General features: G+C 66.0%; 5 protein-coding genes and 2 non-coding genes across 7 annotated transcripts; 3 read left to right on the plus strand and 4 right to left on the minus strand.

The window, feature by feature from the left end:
- The first annotated feature begins 3 nt into the window (after positions 1 to 3).
- SURF4 (surfeit 4) lies at positions 4 to 7,602 on the plus strand. Its single transcript, XM_058672938.1, has 6 exons — positions 4 to 191; positions 5,263 to 5,449; positions 5,692 to 5,768; positions 5,966 to 6,009; positions 6,265 to 6,451; positions 6,671 to 7,602. Exons 1-6 carry the CDS (start codon positions 144 to 146, stop codon positions 6,935 to 6,937), a joined length of 810 nt encoding a protein of 269 aa, XP_058528921.1. The 5' UTR covers positions 4 to 143; the 3' UTR covers positions 6,938 to 7,602.
- Positions 7,603 to 8,415: 813 nt separating this feature from the next.
- Positions 8,416 to 10,495, minus strand: SURF2 (surfeit 2). Its single transcript, XM_004593663.2, has 6 exons — positions 10,337 to 10,495; positions 10,100 to 10,254; positions 9,909 to 10,012; positions 8,922 to 9,098; positions 8,690 to 8,841; positions 8,416 to 8,499 (listed from the first exon to the last, which is right to left on the minus strand). The coding sequence occupies exons 1-6, from the start codon at positions 10,424 to 10,426 to the stop codon at positions 8,416 to 8,418; spliced, it is 762 nt and encodes a 253-aa protein (XP_004593720.2). The 5' UTR covers positions 10,427 to 10,495.
- Positions 10,496 to 10,508: 13 nt separating this feature from the next.
- Positions 10,509 to 12,412, plus strand: LOC101518728 (surfeit locus protein 1). Its single transcript, XM_004593664.3, has 8 exons — positions 10,509 to 10,692; positions 10,817 to 10,953; positions 11,018 to 11,100; positions 11,373 to 11,564; positions 11,788 to 11,860; positions 11,935 to 12,097; positions 12,182 to 12,263; positions 12,337 to 12,412. The coding sequence occupies exons 1-8, from the start codon at positions 10,530 to 10,532 to the stop codon at positions 12,398 to 12,400; spliced, it is 957 nt and encodes a 318-aa protein (XP_004593721.2). The 5' UTR covers positions 10,509 to 10,529; the 3' UTR covers positions 12,401 to 12,412.
- A 34-nt stretch (positions 12,413 to 12,446) lies between these two features.
- RPL7A (ribosomal protein L7a) lies at positions 12,447 to 14,642 on the minus strand. The gene is made up of 7 exons (XM_004593665.3): positions 14,604 to 14,642; positions 14,336 to 14,456; positions 13,547 to 13,696; positions 13,293 to 13,433; positions 13,145 to 13,224; positions 12,840 to 12,970; positions 12,447 to 12,670 (listed from the first exon to the last, which is right to left on the minus strand). Exons 1-7 carry the CDS (start codon positions 14,604 to 14,606, stop codon positions 12,496 to 12,498), a joined length of 801 nt encoding a protein of 266 aa, XP_004593722.2. The 5' UTR covers positions 14,607 to 14,642; the 3' UTR covers positions 12,447 to 12,495.
- On the minus strand, positions 13,038 to 13,107 carry LOC118759937 (small nucleolar RNA SNORD36). The gene has a single exon (XR_004996475.1). It is a non-coding gene; the product is annotated as a small nucleolar RNA SNORD36 (small nucleolar RNA).
- Positions 13,764 to 13,836, minus strand: LOC131481980 (small nucleolar RNA SNORD24). Its single transcript, XR_009246685.1, has one exon. It is a non-coding gene; the product is annotated as a small nucleolar RNA SNORD24 (small nucleolar RNA).
- Positions 14,643 to 14,773: 131 nt separating the features above from the next.
- Positions 14,774 to 17,774, plus strand: MED22 (mediator complex subunit 22). The gene is made up of 4 exons (XM_004593457.2): positions 14,774 to 15,028; positions 15,608 to 15,688; positions 15,906 to 16,114; positions 17,271 to 17,774. The coding sequence occupies exons 1-4, from the start codon at positions 14,906 to 14,908 to the stop codon at positions 17,458 to 17,460; spliced, it is 603 nt and encodes a 200-aa protein (XP_004593514.2). The 5' UTR covers positions 14,774 to 14,905; the 3' UTR covers positions 17,461 to 17,774.
- The last annotated feature ends 67 nt before the right edge of the window (positions 17,775 to 17,841 follow it).

The raw sequence follows: 17,841 nt of genomic DNA on the forward strand, positions 1-17,841 counted from the left end.
GCCCCTTTAAGGCTTGGCCTACGTGGCAGCCGCGGGAGCCGCCGCCGCCGCGCAGCGAGGCCGGCCGCCGTGCACTTCCTGTGGAGGCCGCAGCGGGCGCCGACGGGCGAGGCCGAGCCGCAGCAGCAGCCGCCGCCGCCGCCATGGGGCAGAACGACCTGATGGGCACGGCCGAGGACTTCGCCGACCAGGTGCGGCCTGCGGGGCCCCGGCGCAGGCCGCTCCCGCCCGCGGGCCTCTCGGCCTCCCCCGGGGGGCGCGGGCACCGCCCCGACCGCTTCCCGCCGGGGACTCGGAGCCTGGGGTGCGCTGCCCCCCGAGCGGCCTGGCTTCGCTTGCACCGGGCTCGGGGCTGGGACCTCCTGGGGGGCTGGGAGGCTGTGTTGGGGTCCCCTGGCCTGTGCTGATGCGGATGAGCGTGGGAGGAGGGCAGGCCTAGACTGGGTGTCCCTTCCCCAGGTGTGATGGGGGAAGCCGCCCAGTAGCCCCCCAAGCTCTGGGACCGCCTCCTGGAACAGCCCCATGCACCCCCTCTTTGGATAACACTGTCAGGGTTAGCTGCACCAGGCGGGGGGGGCGCTCTCCGGCAGCCCGTTATGTCCACAAACCATCGCCCGTCCCCACAGGCTGGCTCATCCTAGTCTGGCTCCTGGCCGACAAGGTAAACTTGTGTCTGTGGCCGGTGGAGCTCTGGGCTGTACCTCCTAGGGCCTTTCTGTGGCTTTTACCTATCTCTGTTGGAAGGCGTGTTCTCAGGGGCCATGGGGCTCCCTTTGCCTGGCAGTGCTTTGGGGGAGAAGTCCATCGCCTTGAGGTCCCCTGCCCCCCACCAGCCGTGCTTCCCGGTACTGCAGATCTCTTATCAGGAGCTTCCAGGAATCGGTGTTGATCGCTGGGTTGTGGGTGACCCAGTTTTACTTTCCCACCCCCAGTAGCAATGCCAGCAGCTGGCCCCTGCTGGCGAGGGGTGTCCCAGGGCCCCGGGACGCCGGCAGCTTATCCCTGTTGGCGAGGGGTGTCCCAGGGCCCCGGGACGCCGGCAGCTGGCCCCTGCTGGCGAGGGGTGTCCCAGGGCCCTGGGACGCCTGCAGCTGGCCCCTGCTGGCGAGGGCCGCTCTCCAACCTGGCCAGCCCTGGCTTCATGAGGACATTTCATAACCAAGTCCAGTCGGCTGCTGCCAGCCTGACATGGCCCTGGGAGCCCTGGCTGTGCCTGTACCTGGCGCTGCCTCTCTTCCTCCTCTCTGTACATTTTGTTTTCAGTACAAGAAACTTTTTTTTTAAGATTTATTTTTATTTGAAGCTCAGATTTACCAAGAGAGGAGAGCAAAAGAGCCACCACCTGCTGGCTCGCTCCCATGGTCACGGTGCTCGGAACTGAGCTGATCTGAAGCAGGGGCTTGTGGGTGTGGGGGCCCAAGCACCTGGTCATCCTCCACTGTTCTCCCAAGTGCATTAACTGGGAGCTGGATCAGAAGTGGAGCAGCCTGGATTTGAACCAGCATCCGTATGAGATGCGGGTGCCATGGGTAGAGGATTGGCCTGCTAAGCCATGGCATTGGTCTTCTGGAAACTGCCCAGACCGCTTAGGGGTGCTCAGCCCTCGCTGGCCACCTGGTTGAGGTGTCCCCAGGGCGTGTCCCCTGCCACGCGGCTTTGCAGCGGCTGTGTCCCAATGTGCAGACGTTGGAGTCCTTGGTCGCGTAAGGTGACTCCACTTTGCTCATCTCGTGTTCAGGAACCAGAAGTGAAGTGACCACCTGGGTCTGACCTACGGACCTGGGCTGCAGAGAGTGGACGCTGGGGACACCAGGTCCCCGACATCCGTTAGTGACATCATGGATTGAACCCAGATGCCGTGGGGTTGGTGTCTGCCACGTGGCTGTCTGCCCCTGGCATTGGCTGGTGTCCTCTTGCCCTGGGATGCTGGCCCGTGGGAAAGTGCTGGCTGCTCTGAGGGCGCCCTCAGGTCCTGGCCGGCGCTCTGGTGGACTCAGCCTGCACATGGCTGAGCCCACTGGTGGGCTGCCGTAAGGCCTGTGAGGCTGTGGTCTCCTGCGTGGCCCTGGAGGGTGGGAGAGTTGGTCATGAGAATTGGGGTTACCCCTCACCCCACCCTGGGTGCCTGCCTACCCCAGGAGGCTGCCTGGGCCTGCAGGTGCCAGCAGGTTGGCCATGAAGGTGGATTCGTGGCCGACTGACGTGGCTGGGGCCCTGGTGACTGCCTGCTCAGCTGGTTCCCTGCAGGAGGCTGCCTGCTTGCATCATGAGAGTGAGGCAGGGGGGTGGGGTGGACACTTCTCTGCCTGCTGTGTTTGGGGGAGCAGGGACAGACAGAAGGGCCAGGTGGCTGGGTGCAGCCCGTCCTGTGGCCAGCTTCGTGTGTGCGGGGTTCTCGGTGTGGAAAGCCAGACCATGCTGTCAGCTTGGGGGAGCTCGGCACTGCTCACTGCTCCCACTGGGCAATGTCCAGGGGGGACTGTTGGAAGCCTGGAGTCACAGTGAGTCACCGAGCACTGCCGCCTCCTGTGGGGATGGTCACTGGGCCTGTGAACTGTGGACCTGGGCAGCTTTGGGCCCTGGTGACCCGCGACGTTGGCAGCTTCTGCGGGTAGCAGGTCGCCTCTGGCTGTTTGTCCAGCCACAACCCAGGTCCCTAGCAGGCACTCGGACAAGCAGCCCCTTTCAAGGCGGCCCAGCTCTCCACACTTCTCTGTCACTTGGCTGCTGCCCCTGCATGTGAACCATGTCCCAGGTGACCGCAAGGCTCCCGGGGAAGTCTGCCCAACACTGGGAGCCAGCTACTGTCCCTGCCCTACTGGCCAGCTGGCCGGCTGGGTCTGTGTCCACCTTGCTGCCTCGTCCAAATCCCCCAGCGAGGTGCCCGTCAGGTGTGAGCCACGCCTCACCCGTGGCCTGGTATGGGCTGTGCGGGGGATGCTGGTACTTCCCTGTGTTGAGTGGGCTGCAGCAGGGGCTGGCTGGGCCCTCCCTGGGCCTTGGTGTGGGTGCACAGGGAGGGGCCAAGCGCCAGCCTCACCGCTGCCTCTAATCCGCTGGAGCCAGACACTCCAATTAAGGGGAGCTGGCTCATCAGGCAGGCCCTTAAACACGGTCCGCGCTGCCGGAGATTGGGGGTGCTGGCTGGGGGTCCTCACTGAGGGAGGCTGCGGCTGGGCACAAATGTGCGTTGTTGGCAGGAGGCAAGTCCGTACACCTCTGCCAGCTGTCTGGGCTGGACCCCTGGCCAGCTCTTCTGCCCCGTTGGGTGTGGGAGGGCTAGGCCAGGTGGAGGCCCAGTGGCAGGCCAGCCGCGCACAGCTGGATCACATGGGTGATTGCCCTGTTGCCGAGTGGCCCGGGAGCGCCAGCGCTGGGGCAGAGGCTGGGAGGGTAGGGGGGCAGGCCAGGCGCGCACAGCTGGATCACACGGGTGATTGCCCTGTTGCCGAGTGGCCCGGGAGCGCCAGCGCTGGGGCAGAGGCTGGGAGGGTGGGGTGGCCGGATGCGTGCTGCTTTCTGCCGGGCTCACAGCTCACGTGGGATGAGACAGAAGCTATTTTTTTTTTTTTCTCAAAAAGATTTATGGGCCCGGCACAGTAACCTAGTGGCTAAAGTTCTTGCCTTGTAAGCACCAGGATCCCATTTGGCACTGGGTTGTATTCCAGCTGCTTCACTTCCCATCCAGCTCCCTGCTTGTGGCCTGGGAGAGCAGCAGAGGATGGCCCAAAGCCTTGGGAGACTCAGAAGACGCTTCTGGCTCCTGGCTTTGGGTCAGCTCAGTTCTGGCTGTTGCGGCCACGTGGGGAGTGAATCAGCGAATGGAAGATCTTTCTGTGTCTCCTCTCTGTATATATGCCTTTCCAGTAAAAATTAAGTAGATCCTCTTTTTTTTTAAAGGATTGATTGATTGATTGATTGATTTTGGAAAGGCAGGGTTAGAGTGAGAGGCAGAGCCCTTCCGTCTGCCTATTCACTCCCGAAATGGCCGCCACAGCCATGGCTGGACTAGTGCACGGCCAGGAGCTTCCCGGTCTGCCATGCCCCGGGCCGTGCTCCACTGCCTTCCCAGGTGCGTGAGCAGGCAGCTGGACCACAAGTGGAGCAGCCGGGATTCAGGCTGGCACTCCTGAGGGTGCTGGCGCCGTAGGTGACTGTTCAGCCTGCCGCACCGCAGCACCGGCCCCGGGAGTGGTGTTCATCAGCATGAGGGCCCAAGCAGCCCCGTCACCAGAGCACGCCCTTTAGACCTGCTCCAGCGAGTCACTCTGGGTGGGGGCCTGATCTTTCTCCTGAGGACCTGCCGCGTTATCGACTTTCTCTTCCTTGTATCTGGGCTTTGCGGAATGGGACAGGGAGAGTGCAGGGTGCACCTGCTGTGCACAGCCCTTCTGAGTCATGTCTGCGGCCGCACAACCTGTGCGCAGAAGAGAGCTACTACTGCAGCGTAAAGCTGAGGGGCTGCCTGGGCACCGGAGTGAGGCCCATGCTCCCTGGGCACTGGAGTGAGGCCCATGCTCCCTGCAGATGGCCTGGGAAAGCCATGCAAGATGGTCAGGACCTGCTTCCCACGTAGGAGAGTTGGAAGACGCGCCAGGGTTCCAGCTTGGTGTGGCCAGCCCTGACCACGGCGGCCATCTGGGGAGTGAGCCAGCAGTGGAGAGGGCGCTCCCACCTGCATCTCTGCCTTTCAACTAAATACATCCTAAAAAAAGAAGGCTTATTTGTTTGAGAGGCTGAGCTAGAGAGAGGGAGACAGAGATTTTCAACCCGCCGGGTCACTCCCCGAGTGGCCGCAACAGCCAGGGCCTGCCGAGAGGGCGGGGTCGTCTTCCTGCTGTCCTGTGCGCACTAGCAGGGTGCCGGGAACAAAGTGGAGCGCCAGCTAGAGTTGGCGTTCTGCAGGATGCCAGTGTCGCAAAGCACAGCTCAGCTTGCCGTGTCTCCGTGGGTCAGGACCCTCAGCTCTGTGCAAAGTGGTCCAGAAGTCCAACCCAGGAAGCTGGGCTGCAGGCCCTAGGGGTGGGCCCCTCCCCTCTGCGCAGCATGGACAGGCCTAATTGGCAGGGACCGGAAATGCTCTAGAACCCATGAAATCTAGTGGGGAGAGGGGAGGCTGGGTGCTGCCAGGTGTCGCCGTTCTGCCGTGGACGGCCATCTGCACGTCATTCCCTTTAGAATGGGGCCTGGTCACAGGTCCAGGTGCCCCTGGGGCGGGAGGAGCACCTGTGGCGTGCCTCAGCGCCTGTGTGTGGCCCGCAGTTCCTGCGTGTGACGAAGCAGTACCTGCCGCACGTGGCGCGGCTGTGCCTCATCAGCACCTTCCTGGAGGACAGCATCCGCATGTGGTTCCAGTGGGGCGAGCAGCGCGACTACATCGACAGCACGTGGGCCTGCGGCTACCTGCTGGCCTCCGCCTTTGTGTTCCTCAACCTGCTCGGACAGCTCAGTGAGTGCGAGACCAGCCCCCCCCCCCCCCCCAGGCCTGGCCCAGGGCTCCCTGGGGCTGGGTATGCGGGAGGAATCTGCCAAAGCCAGAAGCTGGAGTTGGGCTGGCCTGGGAGTGCCCCCAACCCACAAGGAAGGAAGGGACCTGTCCTTTTGAGCCGTCTCCTCCTCCCTGGCTGGGTGAGGAGCCTAGCTGGGGAGCTGTCCCCCGTGTACCCCCTGAGCTCGCCTCCTCCTTTGCAGCTGGCTGCATCCTGGTGCTGAGCCGGAACTTCGTGCAGTACGCCTGCTTCGGCCTCTTTGGGATCATAGCCCTGCAGGTACTTGCACGGCCCTCTCCCCGGCCTCAGTGCCCAGAACCTGGCCTGGCGTTAGAGCAAATGGCCACGCCCCCGTGGCTTGGCAGGGCCCTTGCTCTCCCTAAACCCCATCAGCGTCTGGTTGTCTGACCACCTGATGACCCGTCTGCCCGGCACCTGGGCTGCTTCTGTTAAGCCGCCTCTCTCTGTCCCCACAGACCTTTGCCTACAGCATCCTGTGGGACTTGAAGTTCTTGATGAGGTAGGTACATGCTGACCGCCAAGCTCTATTGGTCCTGCGTCGCCAACCCAGAATAGTCTGTAGTGAGTGGTCAGGCCCTGCTCACCAGCTGGATTCTTTGCACTAACCGGTGTGCCCGGGGTCCGTGTGACCACCAGGGAAGGCTGCCCTGCCTGCCCCTTAAGGTGGGTGAGGTTGCTGTCCCACCTGCGGTGGGGCGCCCCATGCAGGACAGCCCTCCAGAGCTGGGGTCCCAGCTGGCATTCCCTCCCTCAGGAACCTGGCGCTGGGGGGCGGCTTGTTGCTGCTCCTGGCAGAGTCCCGCTCGGAAGGCAAGAGCATGTTCGCCGGCGTCCCCACCATGCGTGAGAGCTCCCCAAAACAGTACATGCAGCTGGGGGGCCGGGTCCTGCTGGTCCTCATGTTCATGACCCTGCTCCACTTCGACGCCAGCTTCTTCTCCGTAAGTACCCTGCCTTCTGTCCCTGGCCTGCGGGTGCCCTGTGCCCCTGTGCTTCCCACAGGAGCCTGTGTGTTGTGGGGCTGGCTGGCACGCAGGCCAGGATGCACCTGGGACTAGGGGTGGCTTATAACTGTGCTGGCTGCCCCCAGCTGCCAGTGGGAGCCAGCGACGCCAGCCAGGTCTGGGCACGGCGAACGTGCGGCCTCTTGCCCCGTGCAGGTTATCCAGAATGTGGTGGGCACAGCATTGATGGTGCTCGTGGCCATCGGCTTCAAGACCAAGCTGGCCGCCCTGACCCTGGTCGTCTGGCTCTTCGCCATCAACGTGTACTTCAACGCCTTCTGGACCATCCCCGTCTACAAGCCGATGCATGACTTCCTCAAGTACGACTTCTTCCAGACCATGTCCGTGATCGGGGGCCTGCTGCTCGTCGTGGCGCTGGGCCCCGGCGGCGTCTCCATGGACGAGAAGAAGAAGGAGTGGTAACCGCAGCAGTGAGAACTGCTCACGGGTGGAGCCGGCTGGCGCTCACTGTCCCCTCCCCGCCCCTGGTAAAGGCACAGATGTTTTGAGAACTTTATTTGCAGACACCTGAAAATTGATGGCTACCCATGGGCTGACTGCTGTGCGCCTGCAGCCGGTGGCTTCCGGAGGGTGGCCCAGCTGCTGGGGCCTGGGGCCAGCTGGTTTCTCTTTTTGCGGGGTTGAGCTGTACTGTGAGCCTACAAAGTTGTTCATTTAAAGCAGTCTCCCTCATATTTTTAAGTTTACATTCTTAGCCTAAACTACTAAATGATCTGGGATGGCTGAGCCTATCAGCCCAGGCTGCCAAACCTCCCTGCTTGAAGCCACACCAGTGGCTCCCTGGCCCTATAAACATCACAGGAACCCCAAAGCCAAAGGATGATGCAGTATTAGGAGGTCCCCAGGCTGCTGGGCATGGCCAGGCCCTTGCACTGGCCCTGGACAAGTAGTGGAGCCAGCCTGACTGCCTCCATTGGCAGGTGCACGGCACAGTGCAGCAGCAGTCCTGTGACCCTTGTGCCGACCCAGGTACCTCACCTGTGCCCAGCTTGGCCCCGACTGCCCGTCCTTCAGCCTGGAGGCTGCCACTCAGCGCAGCCAGTCGCCTGCTCCGGTTTGTGATGCCTTACCGATTTGATCTTGACCCTGGATTTAAAGTTTCCCAACATCGCCTTATCCCATGGTTCCCTGGGGTCTCACTGCTCGTCTCATTTGTCTGCATCGCAGTCAGCACCCCGGGGGCCTCCTGCTCAGGCTGTGGACTCTGGGGGTCTGCCCTCTAGTCAGCAGCCAGGCATGCCCCCAGCTCTCGGCTCCTTGCTCTGTGCCCCTTCCCTCATGACCGGTTCACTTACCCTTGGGAGTGATGGCTGCCAGCCAGGGGCTTCCTCCCACGGTCCCCTCAAGGTTGTGCAGTTTGAACCTCAGCAGGGCTGTCTCCCATGGCCCCTCAGGTTCCTTGTGGCTCCAGGAGGCCACGCGCAGGGCCAACCCTGTCCCTGGCCCGACCTGGGGACCTGGTCCAGGTTGCTGCCAGCAGGGCAGCACAGGCTCGACAAGTCGGTTTTGGCAAAACAATTTCTGAGAATTCTTTGCTTTATGTGGGAAATAGGTATAAATCTCATTTTATGCTGTATTTTATATCTTAGTTGTGTTTGAAAACGTTTTGATTTTTGAAACACATCAAAATAAATAATGGCATTTGTGGTATGCAGTGTGGTCCTGTGGGGACCCCAGCCTGGGCTCCTCCGAGGCTCCACTGGACACTGCTCAGCTCACGGCCAGCGACCTCCCCGCGGAGCCCCTGCTGCTCCCTGGCTGCGCAGGCTGGGGCCAAGACGACGGGCACTCAGACAGCGACCTCCCTGCGGAGCCCCTGCTGCTCCCTGGCTGCGCAGGCTGGGGCCAAGACGACGGGCACTCGGACAGCCGGCTGCACCTCAGGAGCCTGGCTGCTGGCAGCAGCTGGAACCCGCGGTGCCATGACGGCGTCTGAACTTCCTCTGCGCAGGGCCCACATGCTTCTGGGGAGGGACAGGATGAGATCACAGGTGCCCCCAGCTTCAGGGCAAGGACCCACTCAACCCAGGATGGGGGACCCTTCTGTGTGCCCCAGGTGGGTGAGGGATGTGGGTGCCCTGGTTCTGAGGCAGATGCTGGGAGGCATGCCCAGCCCGCCCCCGGCCAGCAGCCTGGGAACCCACAAGAGCTCACCTTCTGACGCTTGGGGACCCGCTGCGGGTCCTTGTCCTTGTCCTTCCTCCTCCGCCCTGCCGGGTGCCCCGGCCTCATGTCATCCTCATCTGTTAGGGGGCCACCATCCGTGCTCTCGGGCCCCCCCAGGTCCTTCCTGCTGAACAGCTCCGCTGGAGGAGGAGAGAGCTGGCTGCAGTCACCAGGGGCCAGGCAGGGGCTTGGCAGCGGGCCCAGCCCCCAGGCCTCTTACGTGGGTACAGGTCTGTCATGCTGTCGTCACTCAGGGTCCCCTCCTCGTCCCCTGGCGTGGGCTCCCAGAAGGCTTTCTGCTCGGGCCCGGCGCCGTCTGGCTTGTCCTGCCGGTGCTGTCGGCGGTGCCGCAGGCAGGCGGGCACAAACTCCTTCCCTCGCTTGTGACATTCCTCATCTGGGAGGCAAGGCCACAAGGTGCTGCCTTCCTGCCGGGGCCCAGCAGCCCGGTCCTTGCTGTTCCTTGCCTGAGCTGAAGCCACTGTCCCCTCCTGCGGGTGGCTGCAGCTTGCTTCTGGGATGCGGCCCACGCCTCTGCCGGTACTGGCCACTGGCCTCCGCCAGCAGCGCCCAGGCTCTCGGTCAGTCACTCTTGGTCTCCACCACAAGCCACCATGCCTGTAGCCTGGGCCCCTCACAGCCACTTCTCACCCTTCTGGACCGCTGTCCTGAAGTGGTCCTGCCGTCCTCGGGGTCAGCCCACGGTGCAGCACCAGAGCCACACACGGGTGTCCCTGTGTAGCACCCTCCTGCCCACTCCAAAGGAGCAGAATACCGTCAGTGGCAGCTCTGGGCATGGGCTGGGACCTCGGCCCTGTGCCAGGTTGTGTGTGTGTGGGGGCACCTGCCTGGGAAGGAAGCCTGCAGCAAACCTTTCCCAGTCTCAACCCGGAGTCTGTGCCCCCTGGGGTGCCAGGGCCAGGAGAAGTGCCACAGCTGGGTTCCCCTGTGAGCCCAGTTCCCTCCTTCCCAGGGTGGAACCCGCTGCTCCACACCACTCACCTGGCCCTCACTCCGGACCGCAGCCACACCCACTCGCACGCCCCGCTAGCCCGCCATGCCCTGTCCACCCTCAGACCATCCTGTCGGGCCCCAAGCCTTGGAGACCCTGGCTCAGGACACTGCAGCCCCTAGGACCCCCCGCAGCGCCCCTCGGCCCACCCAGGCACGGTGCGTGGGCGCACGCCCGCTCCCCCGCGGGACTCACACTCGCGCAGGGCTCTCTGGAAGCGACGGCCGCGCGTGTGTCTCAGCACGTGCTCCGGGCACTTGTTGAGGTGCCGCAGGGTGAGCCGGCAGAACAGCTGGTGCCTGCGGGGCAGCGAGACGCGGGCGTTCGGCGGGGCCGGGGTCTGTCCGCAGCCGGGGGCGGGCGGGGTCCCCACCCGGACCACCTACGGGTTCTTGGTGCTCGGCACGATGTGCGGCTCGAACTCGGCGTAGTCAAAGGCGGGGCAGGCGCGCGCCAGCCGCTGGTATTTCTTGCCGCGGGTGTAGACTTGGAGCTCAGGCAGGCGGCAGGGCAGCTCGTGGCCGGTCAGGGAGCACTGGACCTGCGGCGCGACGGTCCCAGGTCGGTGCTCTGCGCTGGCCGCGGCCTCGGCCCGTCCTTCCCCTCCCTTCCGTCCCTCAAACCTTGAGCGTGCCGGGCAGCAGCCGGAGGCTCGGGTGCTCTCGCAGGAAGGCTCGCACCTCGGCCGGGAGCTCGGCCGGCAGCTCGGCCATGGCCGCCGCGCGCACCACGTGGAGCCGGGGGCGGGCGGGGCTCGGCGGCCGCCCCGGAAGCAGACGCCCTCCGCCCCGGGAACGCCCGGGGGCCGCCGGGGTGATGGCGGCGGCGCGGCGGTCTTGGCTGCTGCTGCGCGCGGCGTGCGCCGGGCGGCTGGGCGCGCGGGGCTGGGGCCGGCCCGGGAGCTCACCCGCGCTCCCGTCCGCGCAGGTCCCTGCCCAGGCCTACTGGAGGAGCGTCCCGGGGCTCCCGCGGCACCCAGGTGAGAAGGGCGCGCCGAGGCTCCAGTGAACGGGAGGGGGCGTGCCGCGGGAATCCCGGGTCCTGTCCTGGGGGCCCGGCCGCCTGCGCCTGGTGCGGGACCCGGGGCTGCTGACCTCCCGCAGGGCTGGCCTGCGGGCTCGGCAGGTGCGGCAGCAGCTCGGCGGCGGACGCGGCGGCCTCCAGAGCCGGCGAGGACTCCGTCCTGCAGTGGGTGCTGCTGCTCATCCCCGCGACCGCCTTTGGCCTGGGGACGTGGCAGGTAGGCCGCCCGGCTCTGCGCCCTCAGCCCCGCGTCTGCCGAGGCTGATGCTGTGTCCCCGTAGGTCCAGCGTCGGAAATGGAAGCTGAGACTGATCCAGGAGTTGGAGGCCAGGGTGATGGCGGAGCCCATCCCGCTGCCCGCGGAGTGAGTGTGGCATTGGCTTTGCCCGCTGCGGGGAAAGCTGCCTTTGACCCAGGCTTTTCGCTCCGGTGCCGTTGCTATCTGCAGCTCAGTGAGGGCAGGGCATGGGGTGTCAGCACGAGGGTGGCGATTGGAGAGGGGCTACGAGGGACTGCTTCCCCAACCCTCTTCCTTGAGGGACAGGCACGTCCACCAAGTGGATTCGGGGTGGCCCGTGGTGTGCCCCGGCTGTGCACAGCCAGTGGGGTTCCCACTGCACCTCCCCCACCCCACAGCCCCATGGAGCTGAGAGAGCTGGAATACAGGCCCGTGAGAGTCAGGGGGCACTTCGACCACTCCAAGGAGCTCTACATGATGCCCCGCACGCTGGTGGACCCGGCACGGGAGGCCCGCGAGGCCGGCCGCCTCTCCTCCTCCACAGAGAGCGGTGCCCATGTGGTGACACCGTTTCACTGCGCTGACCTGGGGTGAGTGGCCAGCAGGGCACCCGAGACATTGTCACAGCAGCTTCTAAGAGGAAGGGGGTACCGGGGCCCCCTGGCACAGCTCTGGAGGGGAGCAGCCCTTGGGCGCCAGGGGTGGAGTCCTTACCCGCAGGGGTCACCAGAAGCTTGGCAGCCTAGCGGGTCGCCTGGGGCAGGGCCAGGCTCCTCAGTCCCGCCTGTCATCCCTCCCCACCTGCTGCTGTAGAATCACGATCCTGGTGAACAGAGGGTTTGTCCCCCGGAGGAGCGTGAACCCCGACACTCGGCAGAAAGGCCAGGTGAGGACATGTGCCCACGCGTGGCGGGCTCTGGGCAGGTGGCCTGGCAGCCTCACGCCGCCATCTCGCTGCAGGTGGAGGGCGAGGTGGAGCTGGTCGGGATGGTGAGGCTGACGGAGACCAGGAAGCCCTTTGTTCCTGAAAACCACCCCGAGAGGAACCACTGGCACTACCGGGACCTGGTAGCCATGGCCAAGGCTGCAGGCACCGAGCCCATCCTCATCGATGCTGACTTCAGTGCGTGTGCGTGGGGCTGGCTGTGGGCAGGGGTGCCGAGTGTGCCAAGGGGGTCACTGCGGGGTTCATCCCACTGTCTTGTAGAGAGCACTGTCCCAGGAGGTCCCATTGGGGGACAGACCCGAGTCACACTCAGGAATGAACACCTGCAGTACATAGTGACCTGGTGAGCCCCTGCCCCCAGCCTTGCCCGGCCCGGTGGCCTGGCGGCCCGGGCTGACCGCTTCCTCCCAACCCAGGTACGGCCTCGCCGCCGCCACCTCGTATCTGTGGTGGAAGAAGTTCCTGCGTCGAGCCCCCTGATGGACACCACCAGACTTCATAATAAAGTTGTAACTCAGACACTGGCTGAGACAGGCTTTTTATTATTATTATGTACAAAGGACCCCGCCGCACGCTCATCCCAGCTTCGTGGCCAGCTCCTTGGCCTTGGCCTTCTCCAGCTTGGCGATGCGGGCCACCGACTTGGGGCCCAGCACGTTGCCTCCCCAGTGACGGCGGATCTCGTCGTAGCGGTCGTTGTAGTTGGTCCGGATGGCTTCCACCAGCTTGGCCAGGGCACCCTTGTCCTCCCTGTGGGGACAGGAGACCTGTGGGCTGCGGGGTCCAGGGCCCCCTTCTGGAAGGACCAGTGGGCCAGCTGCCTCAGATAAGCTGTGACCACACGGCTGGTTCAGGTGAAGAAATTCTTGCACATCACCGGCAGGCTCCCGGGGCTGAGCGGGGGCGGGAGGGCACTTACGCGTTGACCTGCGTGAAGGCCACGGTGGTGCAGGTCTTGCGGTGGACCAGGCGGCCGAGGCGGGCCTTGCCTTTGATGATGCAGTAGGGGACGCCCATCTTGCGGCACAGGGCGGGCAGGAAGACGACGAGCTGCAGGAGACGTTGTGTGAGCAGAGGCCAAGGCGGCCGGGCACACGCGTGCCCGCTGTGGGCAGCTCTGGCTCAGGGTTAAAAAGCTCGGTATCCCGCTCCACGGGGAGGTCAGGGAGAGGGTGTCATCACAGCCAGAGCGCCCGCCCCGGGGTCCCCGCCCCTGCCACCCACCTCGATGGGGTCCACGTCGTGGGCGATCACCACCAGCTGTGCCTTCTTGTTCTCCACCAGCGTGGTCACCGTGTTGACCCCTGCAAGAGCCCCTCCGTGAGTCCCGGCCCGCCCCGCCGCCCCCACCCCGGCCCGGGGGAGGCCGCACCTGCCCGCAGCACCGGCGGCCGCTTGGTCGGCACGTCCCCCTTGCCGGCCGCCTTCTTCTCGGCGCGGGCCAGCAGCCGCTGCTTCTTCTCTTGCTTCGTCTCCGGCCGGTACTTATGGGCCAACTTGAGCAGCTGCGTGGCTGGGGGCGTGGACACCGGCGTCACCTGGGGCCCCCTGAGCTGTCAGCCCTGCGCCCGGGGTCCCCGTCCCCCACCCGTGCCGGTCCCGCGCCCGGGGTCCCCGTCCCCTCACCCGTCTGCCGGTCCAGCGCCTGCGTGAACTGGTTGATGGCCGGCGGCACCTTGAGCCGCTTGTAGAGGATGGCGCGCTGCCGCTGCAGGCGGATGTAGCGCGGCCACTTGACGAAGCGCGTGAGGTCCCTCTTGGGCTGGATGTCCTGTCCTGGGGGGCAGAGGCCGGTGGGTGCGGGGCGGGGCGCCCCGCGTGTCCATGCGCCCCCCGCGGCAGGCGCATCAGCGATCTTGGTGGTGTGAGGTCGTCACCGCGACTCGGATAGCAAATATTCAGTCACATCATCTGCACCCCGGCCCCGGGCCCCCCGACCTCCCCGCGCCCCCGGACCTCCCCGGGCCCCCCGACCTCCCCGCGCCCCTCCGGACCTCCCCGCGCCCCCCGACCTCCCCGCGCCCCTCCGGACCTCCCCGCGCCCCCCAACTTCCCCGGGCCCCCAACCTCCCCGCGCCCCTCCCGACCTCCTCGCGCCCCTCCGGACCTCCCCGCGCCCCCCGACCTCCCCGCGCCCCTCCGGACCTCCCCGCGCCCCCAACCTCCCCGGGCCCCTCCGGACCTCCCCGGGCCCCCCAACCTCCCCGGGCCCCTCCGGACCTCCCCGGGCCCCCCAACCTCCCCGGGCCCCTCCGGACCTCCCCGGGCCCCTCCGGACCTCCCCGGGCCCCCCAACCTCCCCGCGCCCCTCCGGACCTCCCCGCGCCCCTCCGGACCTCCCCGCGCCCCTCCGGACCTCCCCGGGCCCCCCGACCTCCCCGGGCCCCTCCGGACCTCCCCGCGCCCCCCGCTCACCGATGCCGAAGTTCTTGGGCCTCTTCTCGAACAGCGGGTTCACCACCTTCTTGGCCTCCTGCTTCTTGACCACGGCGGGGGCCGGGGCCACCTTCTTGCCCTTGGCTTTCTTCCCTTTGGGCTGGGGGCCGAGGGAGGGAGCGCGGGGTCAGCGGCCGGGCCCTCCCGCACCCCGCGCCCGCACCCCCGGCCCCGCAGCGCCGCGCCCGCGCCGGGATGGACGCGGATGGAGCCTGGCCCGGCGCGGGGCCGAGGGACGCCGACTCACCATCTTGGCGGCGGAGGGCGAGGGCGAGCCCGGGGGATTGTGGGCAATTTGTACGCCGCGCCGGACATCGCGAGACCTGGCGGCCGCGCGAGATCTCAGCCTTAAAGCGACCGGCTCGCGCTAAGAAGGGGCGGAGCCTCCGGCGGCGGCGCAAAGTGCCTGCGGAGCAGCTCGGTGCTGGCAGCGCGGGTGCGGGCCGGGCAGCACGGGGCCTGGCCGGTTCAGGGGGTTCAGGGGCGCCCCAGATCAGCAGGGTGTGGCCCCCGGTCACGCGCGCCCCGTGGGCTGCAGCCGCCGGCGCCATGGCCCAGCAGAGGGTCCTCCCGCAGAGCAAGGAGACGCTGCTGCAGTCCTACAACAAGAGGCTCAAGGACGACATCAAGTCCGTCATGGACAACTTCACCGAGCTCATCAAGACGGCCAAGGTGGGCAGCGGGCAGGGGGCAAGGAACAGGACGGCCAGGGGAGGGGGAGGACGGCCAGGGGAGGGGGAGGATGGCCAAGGTGGGCAGCGGGCAGGGGGCAAGGAACAGGACGGCTGGGGGCAGGGGGCGTGGGGTGCCCTGCACATGGTACATGGTCAGCTGAGGGCCCTGGCCAAGTGGCTCCCGCCCCATGCCCACACTCCGGGCTGGACGCTTGGGGTCAGTGTCCCCTGCCCGATAGGCTCCTGTGAAAAGGGAGGACACAAGGTGTGGCAAGCGGTTCCTGCCAGGTGCGCAGAGCACGTAGGCAGAGGTAGGTGGGCCTGGCGAGGACCCCAGCTGCATCTGCTCCAAGGCCGGCAGGACTCAGCAGCCTGTCCACCTGTCCGTGGGGACCCGCTCCTGGGGACGTCTCCGAGGCTGAGCTGCCGGGCTCCTCCACATGGGTCGTGTCCGTCCCAGCCCCTTGCTGGCAGCTGAGTGCCCAGTGCCCACAAGGGAAGGCACGGAGCCCTGTAAGCAGGATATGCCCGTGTTCCCTGTGGGCCGGCTGAGGTAGGCTTTCTTGTCTGCTTCCAGATCGAAGACGAGACGCAGGTGTCACGGGCCACGCAGGGCGAACAGGACCACTATGAGATGCACGTTCGAGCCGCCAACATCGTGAGTGGCAGGTGGCTTCCGGACGCCAATGGACAGGCAGCCACGGGTGTTCTGTGGCCCCGCGGTCACAGCAGGGTCCGACCAGCAGGGGCTGTGATGGGGGAGGGTCTGGCAGCCTGCAGTCCCTGTCGGTCCCTGTCTGGGACGTGCCGGGTGGGCACCGGAGGGGCAAGCCCCCACCCCGGCGCCCCCAGCCTCCCCGGTGGTGTCGCCGCAGGTGCGAGCCGGCGAGTCCCTCATGAAGCTGGTGTCCGACCTCAAGCAGTTCCTCATCCTCAACGACTTCCCCTCGGTCAACGAGGCCATCGACCAGCACAACCAGCGGCTGCGCGCGCTGCAGGATGAGTGTGACCGCAAGCTGGTGGCGCTGCGGGACGAGGTCTCCGTGGACCTGTATGAGCTGGAGGAGGAGTACTACTCGTCCAGGTACAGATAGGCCCGGGCCTGCCGGGCTCCGGAGCGCTCGGTGGACACACTTGGCAGCCGTCTGCTGGGGCCCCACTGCGCAGAGCGACGCATCCCCAGGATTCGTGGGAGTCGGGGTGGATGTCTGAAGGGCGGTCCCCCCGCCGTGCAGAGTGCCTCCCAACTGGGCCACGTCTGAACCCACCCTGTGCCTGTGCCCGTGCCCGGCCTAGCTCCTCTGGACTGCCTATGCCCTGGCTGCCAGTGCTTGTGGTTGGGGGCTGTTGGCAAGCCCCAGGCCTGGAGGCCGGAACTGCATGAGCAGAAACAGCCTGCACAGCCAGGCCGCAGCACGGCTGTCAGTGTTCCCTTCGAGGGAGCGCTCAGGCGCTCCAGGCCCTGGACAAAGCTTGTCACCCTGGCTCCCGGGGCCCCCAGCGTCTGAAAACCAAGAGCGTGCGGGTTGGAGGGGCCCTGAAAAGTCAGATGGGCCTGGGTTACACAGGGGACCCTTATGTCAATCCTGCTGGGTGGCAGGTATAGCGTCCCTCCCGGCCCCCCTCACCCATCCTGGAAGTGGATCAGATATGCCCCTCTTGGACTCCAGGAAACCACACAGCCGGGTCCTCTGGCCTGGGTGCCCTCACCTGTGAGCTGCTGTCAGGGTGCGCCCGGACATAGCCAGCAGGTTGCACTGGTCCCTCCCTCCCCAGCCACACCAAGCAACCTACTGCTTGCCCGCCTGCTCGCTCCCCTGCCTGCCCACTGCTGTCTGCTCGCTCTTTCTCATTCTGCTCTCCGGGAGAAGCAGGGGTGTGCCTGCAGCATGCTGAGGGCAGGTGCCAGCATAGGGCAGGAGGCGCCCCATGGCGGAGCCCCAGGCCGTGTCTGGGCCACTTATTAGGATGGTGAAGTTGTTCTCAAGTGCCCCGTGGAGGCTGGGGCACTGCTGCCCAACCAAGTCACAGGCGGGCACAAGTGCTTGTGCTCCGTGCCTTAAAACCAGAAACTAGTGAGTAGGCGGGGGGAGGGCCCCGCTGCGCCTGGCCCCGCACAGGCCAGCCCAGGGCAGGGCACGCAGGACAGGATGCCTGCTTCCTTAACTCGGCTCTGTCTTGCTCCCCCTCCCGCTTTCCTCTCCGGCTGCTCCTGTCTCCCGGGGTTTCTGGCGGCCAAGCTCAAGTCTGTGCGAAGCCAGTGACCTGCCTTTGTGCGAAGCTTACTGGAGGTGGGACCTCAACGAGAACTCTGCGCATGGCCTCGCGGCCCCTCTGCTGGCATCCCCAGAGCCTGGGGCTGGGCCCCTGCCGGCCACAGCTGCCACCCACAGCCACACGGGTGGCCCTGGTCCCACAGAGCATGCCTGAACCCGGGAGGCCCTAGCTCAGGAGTGAGATCCAGGGCTCCCTGCCCCGGGTGCCCGCCACTGCTCTGCTGCTTCCAGCCTCCATCGACCCGCCCGTCTCCCCACAGCGGCTGCAGGGCCCTGGGAGCCAGGACAGCCCACTCCCGCGCTGTGTCTGGGGTTCTGGGAGGCCCTGAAGGCACCGCCAGCCACACCTGGCCTCCTGTCCCCCCGTGCAGCCACGAGTCGGCGGAAAGCAGAAAATTCTGTTCCATTGTTTGGTGATGAGACTGTCCAATAAAAATGCCACCACCGGTTTGTGCCGGTTCCTGCCCGGCCCAGGAGTGTCCTTGTCTCCAGCCCCATTGGCCCTGGGCTCCGGGCTGGCCCTCCTGCTGGGACC

This window comes from Ochotona princeps, chromosome 14 (assembly GCF_030435755.1).
Source record: "Ochotona princeps isolate mOchPri1 chromosome 14, mOchPri1.hap1, whole genome shotgun sequence".
NCBI lineage: Eukaryota > Metazoa > Chordata > Mammalia > Lagomorpha > Ochotonidae > Ochotona > Ochotona princeps.

Bases quoted from the DNA above. Each gene is read 5' to 3' on its own strand.
- SURF4 (XM_058672938.1), top strand. From the start codon at position 144: ATGGGGCAGAACGACCTGATGGGCACGGCCGAGGACTTCGCCGACCAG. The intron at 5,450-5,691 runs GTGAGTGCGAGA...CCTCCTTTGCAG, and splicing joins CAACCTGCTCGGACAGCTCA to CTGGCTGCATCCTGGTGCTG. The intron at 5,769-5,965 runs GTACTTGCACGG...CTGTCCCCACAG, and splicing joins TTGGGATCATAGCCCTGCAG to ACCTTTGCCTACAGCATCCT.
- SURF2 (XM_004593663.2), bottom strand. From the start codon at position 10,426: ATGGCCGAGCTGCCGGCCGAGCTCCCGGCCGAGGTGCGAGCCTTCCTG. The intron at 10,013-10,099 runs GTAGGTGGTCCG...GCTGCCCCGCAG, and splicing joins GTGCCGAGCACCAAGAACCC to GCACCAGCTGTTCTGCCGGC. The intron at 8,500-8,689 runs GTGAGCTCTTGT...GTCCCTCCCCAG, and splicing joins GGGTCCCCAAGCGTCAGAAG to AAGCATGTGGGCCCTGCGCA.
- LOC101518728 (XM_004593664.3), top strand. From the start codon at position 10,530: ATGGCGGCGGCGCGGCGGTCTTGGCTGCTGCTGCGCGCGGCGTGCGCC. The intron at 11,101-11,372 runs GTGAGTGTGGCA...CCCACCCCACAG, and splicing joins CCCATCCCGCTGCCCGCGGA to CCCCATGGAGCTGAGAGAGC. The intron at 11,565-11,787 runs GTGAGTGGCCAG...CTGCTGCTGTAG, and splicing joins TTTCACTGCGCTGACCTGGG to AATCACGATCCTGGTGAACA.
- RPL7A (XM_004593665.3), bottom strand. The intron at 12,971-13,144 runs GTGGGTGGCAGG...CGTCTCCTGCAG, and splicing joins ACGACGTGGACCCCATCGAG to CTCGTCGTCTTCCTGCCCGC. The intron at 12,671-12,839 runs GTAAGTGCCCTC...CTGTCCCCACAG, and splicing joins GCCTTCACGCAGGTCAACGC to GGAGGACAAGGGTGCCCTGG.
- MED22 (XM_004593457.2), top strand. From the start codon at position 14,906: ATGGCCCAGCAGAGGGTCCTCCCGCAGAGCAAGGAGACGCTGCTGCAG. The intron at 15,029-15,607 runs GTGGGCAGCGGG...GTCTGCTTCCAG, and splicing joins AGCTCATCAAGACGGCCAAG to ATCGAAGACGAGACGCAGGT. The intron at 15,689-15,905 runs GTGAGTGGCAGG...GTGTCGCCGCAG, and splicing joins ACGTTCGAGCCGCCAACATC to GTGCGAGCCGGCGAGTCCCT.